The sequence below is a fragment of the Lygodium microphyllum genome, chromosome 7 (genome assembly GCF_053477565.2).
Source record: "Lygodium microphyllum isolate KBCC chromosome 7, Lygodium_microphyllum_v1.1.10, whole genome shotgun sequence".
NCBI classification, from domain to species: Eukaryota; Viridiplantae; Streptophyta; class Polypodiopsida; order Schizaeales; family Lygodiaceae; genus Lygodium; species Lygodium microphyllum.
In genome coordinates this window covers 85,253,512-85,259,900 of record NC_141141.1, presented here as the reverse complement: position 1 = coordinate 85,259,900, position 6,389 = coordinate 85,253,512, and the positions used below count along the sequence as shown (strand labels likewise).

General features: G+C 42.8%; 1 protein-coding gene across 1 annotated transcript; it reads right to left on the bottom strand.

Moving 5' to 3' along the window:
• Positions 1-539: 539 nt before the first annotated feature.
• LOC148033643 (elongation factor 1-alpha-like) lies at positions 540-2,928 on the bottom strand. The gene is made up of 4 exons (XM_087681557.1): positions 2,771-2,928; positions 2,014-2,339; positions 1,758-1,895; positions 540-1,664 (listed from the first exon to the last, which is right to left on the bottom strand). The coding sequence occupies exons 2-4, from the start codon at positions 2,335-2,337 to the stop codon at positions 783-785; spliced, it is 1,344 nt and encodes a 447-aa protein (XP_087537683.1). The 5' UTR covers positions 2,338-2,339; positions 2,771-2,928; the 3' UTR covers positions 540-782.
• Positions 2,929-6,389: the final 3,461 nt, after the last annotated feature.

The window sequence follows — 6,389 nt, the reverse complement described above, 5'->3', positions numbered from 1 at the left end:
GCAGAGCAAATCAAATCAAATCGCTCCACATCAGCCAACTGACACTTCTACTTTTTTGGAAACTGGCAAAGCAAATCAAATCGCTCCACATCAGCCAACTGACACTTCAACTTTTTTGGAAACCAGGCACTTATGCTTTGTGTAACCGGCCTTATTTGCTTCGGAGGACTACCCTTTTTTGTTCGTTTGGTAAAAGTGAACTGATGGTGCGCTCAAGGGAAGGCCACAAAAACCACCACCCCCATGCCCACCCTGACCCCCCATAAAATGAGAGCCTGGATCTGGATCTGTGACAAGATAAAAAGCTTTCAAGCCCAAGTCTAATAAGATGCCTAGAACACAGTCTCCAGGGAAAGGAGATATATCCACTATTCCAAGCTTGTTGAATCTCACACTAGATGTCTAAACCTTGTGCAAGATAATGGAACAGGGCAACTATTTTCTTCATGACCCTTCATAAATAGACAAATGAAACTAAATTGGACTCCGTAGCACCACATTACTGCTTTATGCTTTACAAACAAAAGTATTAACACATCTTGTAAGAAAAACTCATAAAAGTCTCTATTATAATTGCAAAACAGTAAAAGCTCAAAAATGTCTCCTCAGGCAAAACTTGGTATGGCAACAGCATGCACACTTGAATGATGCCACCGCCTGTCCAAAACCCAGGTCTGCATAACCTTGGACACTAACATCCTAATCATCCAGAAGCACAAAATAAAGCAGCTCCTAAGAAGGCCAAGTTCAACAAATAGATCAATCCAACGGATCTGCACTCTTCATTTCTTCTTGGCTGCAGCCTTTGTAACCTTTGCTCCTGTGGGCTCTTTCTTCTCAACAGCCTTGATGACACCCACAGCCACTGTTTGCCTCATATCACGGACAGCAAAACGTCCAAGTGGAGGATATTCAGCAAAGGTCTCTACAGTCATTGGCTTGGTAGGAATCATTTTCACAAACCCAGCATCTCCATTCTTCAAAAACTTAGGCTCCTTCTCCAGCTCTTTGCCAGAACGCCGATCAATTTTGGTCAAAATCTCAGCAAACTTCACAGCTATGTGTGAAGTGTGACAGTCAAGAACAGGAGCATATCCATTACCAATCTGACCAGGATGATTCATAATAATCACTTGAGACGTGAAATTGGCAGCCTCCTTAGCAGGATCATTCTTTGAGTCCGAGGCAACAAACCCACGCTTGAGATCCTTCACAGCAACATTCTTAACATTGAACCCCACATTGTCACCAGGCAGAGCTTCCAGGAGAGCTTCATGATGCATTTCCACAGACTTGACCTCAGTAGTCAGGCCAGTGGGAGCAAAAGTAACAACCATTCCCGGCTTTAACACACCCGTCTCCACTCTACCAACAGGTACAGTTCCAATACCACCAATCTTGTACACATCCTGAAGGGGAAGCCTCAAAGGCTTGTCAGAAGGTCTCTTAGGTTCTAGAATCATATCAAGAGCATCCAGAAGAGTAGGACCCTTGTACCAGTCCAAGTTGGTGGATCTCTCGATCATGTTATCACCCTCGAATCCAGAGATTGGGACAAAGGGGATCTTGTCAGGGTTGTACCCAACTTTCTTCAAGTAAGCAGACACTTCCTTAGTAATTTCATCATATCGAGCTTTAGAGTATTTTGGAGTTGTAGCATCCATCTGGCGAAATCAACGAGGGAAAAGGATCTAAATCTTTGAAGGTCGAACAAGAGCACTGCAAACAAGACATTAGAAAAACGTCTGAACTCTTACCTTGTTACAACAGCAGATCATCTGCTTCACGCCCAGTGTGAATGCAAGGAGAGCATGCTCACGAGTTTGTCCATCCTTGGAAATACCAGCTTCAAAACCACCAGTAGTTGAGTCGATGATAAGGACTGCACAGTCCGCCTGTATAGGGTACAAATGGTAAAACTAATAACTAGAATTTCCACTAAAACAGGCTAAATATAGCGCATACAGTTGACGTAGACCCAGGAAAACAAGTAGTGATTTCCCAGAATCAAACCTGAGAAGTTCCGGTAATCATGTTCTTGATGAAGTCACGGTGACCGGGGGCATCGATAACAGTACAATAGTACTTGGTGGTTTCGAACTTCCAGAGAGCAATATCGATGGTAATTCCACGCTCACGTTCAGCCTTCAGCTTGTCTAGCACCCAAGCATACTTGAATGACCTCTTGTTCATCTCAGCTGCTTCTTTCTCGAACCTTTCAATCACACGCTTGTCAATACCGCCAAGCTTGTAGATTAGATGACCTGTGGTCGTGGACTTCCCAGAGTCGACATGCCCTATAACGACAATGTTGATGTGTGTCTTCTCCTTTCCCATGGCTGCAAAGGGGCAAACACCGAAACAGATGAAAGAGAGGCTACTAATGCAATAAGCTCCAATTAGACAGGCTCACAGACAAAGGCAACAGGATCTGACGAGCAAGTAGACCCGGGCAAAGGTGCATAACATTGAGGTTGCACTAGATCCAGGAAAAGAGAACAGGTTGGACTAGGTCCAGGACAGAATAACAGACATGATCTTCATGAAATAAGTCCGCATCAACGGCCGAACATGCACCGATATTGTAAGTTCATAGCAATCGAACTAGACATAGTTAAGGGAGGTGCAGAAATGGATGAAGTAGAGGCAGAAAGCTCAAAGGAACGTGAAACGTGAAACCTCCACAGGTCAGATCGATGACCTTTAATGTTAAGCAGATACACACACACACGCACATAGAGCGAGTGAGGGAGAGGGGGAGACACCATACCTGTTGCAGGTTAAGTCCGGTGCTTGCAGTTGCCCCAAAGAGCTTGGAGAGGCGGCCTTCTTACCAACACCACAAGGTATTGGAGGATGGTCCGAGCGAGGGGGAGGCCTTCTTTCCTTGGAAATGCATTCCTTATACGCCTCCCAAAGCCCTAATTCTCTAATCGCGTCTTGACCACACGATCGCTTGCTCTACTCGACGGTTCAGATTCCATGGCAACGTTTGGGCGGCGCCGCCCACGCTGGTCTGCCCTATGGGCCTAGATCCGGGCCTTTCACACCTCGTCGAACCAACTATCCAAAGATTGCCAAAAAATTCAACATTTTTCTCTCTTTTAAATTGTAACTAGGCGCTCCGCGCCTAGACTCAGCCCGGCGTTTCGCACCGGAGCGGGCACGATTTTTGCGGGTGGGGGCAGGTGCTGGACGCGTGGCACCCGCCCCCACGTTCTCTTTTTTGCTTGTGGGGGAGGTGGGGGCTGCCACGTGGCACCCACCCCCCACCTCTCGTTAACTAATAGTAAAGATTAGCACAAGTGCGGTTGTTCTTTATCCTAGCACTTCTCGCTAGAATATGTGCAAGCACATATCCAAAGGGTGCCTATAACACGATTAATAATGAGTACATACATACATACATATATACATACATACATGTGTGTGTGTGTGTATGTAAAGAGAGAGAGAGAGAGAGAGAAGCAAGTTACTTACTATCTTGTTTACTTAAAACCGTTTCTAAATGAAGACATCTCTTCGTATATGAATTTTTTGTATGTACACCATGTAAGGTGGTGTTGAATTTTTCATCTTCGTTTCTAACACTATAGCATAAATAGTTGAAGTTTAGTGCTTGGTTTCTAACTACATAGTATAAGCGCTATCCCGCTTTGCATCAGCTTCGTTGCCGCAAAGTGGCGCAATAGGAAAGTGAATGCCATGCGATTCCCAATCGCACAATAACGTTGCCATCCTTGACTGTAAAAACACCATACAATTCGCTTCCATTGCACAACCATAACATCTATACAATTGTAACATCTACACAATTGCACAACCATAACATGAACACGTACTCTTCTTTTGCACCTGATCACAAACAAAAGATATACGAAATGCATATTTTGTATTCTTGAGTGCAAAAAACCACATGCTCTCTCTCTCTCTCTCTCTCTCTCTCTCTCTCTCTCTCTCTCTCTCTCTCTCTCTCTCTCTCTCTCTCTCTCTCTCTCTCTCTCTCTCTCTCTCTCTCTCTCATATCTTCTCCTTGTTCCCTCCCTCCTTTTTCATCTCTCTTCTCCCTCTGCAACCTCCCCTTTTTCACCTCTCCCCCTCCCTCCCCTTTCTTCTCCCTCTCCTCTACCCCCAACCCCTTTATCTATCCCCCCTCTTTTCACACACACGCACTCTCTCTTCCTCTCTCTCGTATATGCATGTATAAGAGGCCAAACATACATTTGTATCTAGGTGTACAGACACTCATAGATATGTGCAATGACCATGCACCAAAATTGTAAACTCGTATCCATACTTGCCCTGCGCAATAGTTAGAAATACCTCTATATTATCCTTGGATTTCACAATAGCCCCAACTTGGAGTAGGTATCTAAAAAAGTTGAGCAAACACTTAAATATAGTGTAGGAAATAATCAGTTACTACTAAGTATATGCCAACTAAATGTGGCATAAAGTCCACTTCACATATGAGCCAAGCAATGACTACAAAGCTGTCAAATTTCAATGGATACATCCCTGCAAAAAAAGCAAGCATACCATTGCACCCTCCAAAAAACACATCTCAGTATGCATCATTGCACAAAAGCAATACATCTTATTGCATCTTTTGAAGTACATCCTTGTATACAATGTCCGTTATGACATTCATAATGTTGCCATTTTCATCTAGCAAGACTCTCACACCACATGAGGATTTCACTTTTGAAAATGCAACATACAACTCTCCATGTGCAAATACCGATGTCTTCAAGTAAAGACCAACAACAAACAAAGAGACAAAGTCTGGCCCTGCGACTTATTGATTGTTATAGCAAACGCCAATCGAACAAGAAACTATCTCTGCCTCATAGTAAATAGAAATTGCAAAGTGCTAGGAATAAAAGTGATTCTAGGAATGAAAACTCGTTCCCCTACATTTGTTCTCGTTATTATCTCAGCATCTATCACCTTTCATTGAATGCCTTACATATCAACCGTGTACCATTACACTGAACTTTTCCCGGATTTAAGTTCCTAAGCAGAATAATAGGTGCATTCATCTCTAACAGCAATAGATGGGGAGGAAACCCACTTCCAAGATCTAGTGTATTTAGATACTCTACAAAGTACAAAAATGAGCTATCATCTGTCTCTGCAATTGAATCTGCACTATAGTATTGTATAACCTCTCCACGCATCAATTGTAATGCATGATGATTCAGACAAGCCACCTCTATATTCCGCACTGCAAGTATAGCACGCTCACTGAAATGTGCTCCAAAGTCTCTCACAGTGGATACTTCACTGTACACACTATCAACCAAGGTTTCAATAGTGTGTCCTTTTAATACCATGCCTGATGGAATATGTAACTTATCACAATTCTCTGTAATATCCACTCCATCCCCTATTCCTTGAATCCAACCAATAAACCCATTATCCACTACATCACCAACAGTTGACATCCGCATATTCCCAGACAACCTTAGCACCTTAACACACTACCACAAATGAGAGTAACATAGTGTTGCACTTACAATATCTTCATGGGAGCCCTTCATCACGACAGGTAGGATCTACCATCGCTTTTGAAACTCAATCACACTAACATAGCCTGCAACATTTCTAAACAAATTCCTTTTTAGCAATGTATCATATCAGCATGTTTTTTATGAAAGACCCGAGCAGTTATATCAGGACGATCATAAGCAGTCCGTCCGAACAACAAGGCAATAGTTATCTCTGACCACTTGGGATTACATGTCATTGTTATAAAGAGATCTGGTTTTCCCTTACTCCGCACTATAGCCATGGCATCTTCATACAACTGATACATGTGCCTTGGCCCACCAGTAAAAGAAGATGGCAAAACCACCCTTTTACCAACGAGGCACCAATAACTTATAATGGCCCATTATCCAATAAACTTCTGAGCGTAAAACTGATTGATTCTGACGACACTAAGCCAATCTACACTACAATAAGCATCAACAATAAATTGTTGCAACAATCGACCACCACGCAACATGCAAACCTTAGTGTCATCGCGCACTTGTAGTCGAAATGCATAAAATTGCATGAGTAACACAGTCCTTATTAGACAATCCATGTACATTAACTAGAATATTAACATTACTATAAGGCACCTTTATATGCCAACCATCATCACCCATAGGAAAAAGAAGAACATATAGCATTGGCATATATGCCCTATGCAAGTTTGAAATAACAATACATCATCCATCTCGACTATAAACATGTATATCTCGATGATCGAGACTATTTTCATCGCCTTGTCCCGGCATGATAGCCACAACTTCAGTTGCCACTAGAGCTGAGTATTGTCTATTAGCCTGTTGAATGCCAAAAATAGTCATTCTTAAATCATGCAAGGGATTGTTTTGCAA

What these genes read in the sequence shown, in the direction of transcription:
- LOC148033643 (XM_087681557.1), bottom strand. Translation starts at nt 2,337, where the DNA reads ATGGGAAAGGAGAAGACACACATCAACATTGTCGTTATAGGGCATGTC. An exon ending in TGATTACCGGAACTTCTCAG is followed by an intron (nt 1,896 to 2,013) that starts GTTTGATTCTGG and finishes TACCCTATACAG; the next exon opens with GCGGACTGTGCAGTCCTTAT. An exon ending in TGATCTGCTGTTGTAACAAG is followed by an intron (nt 1,665 to 1,757) that starts GTAAGAGTTCAG and finishes TGATTTCGCCAG; the next exon opens with ATGGATGCTACAACTCCAAA.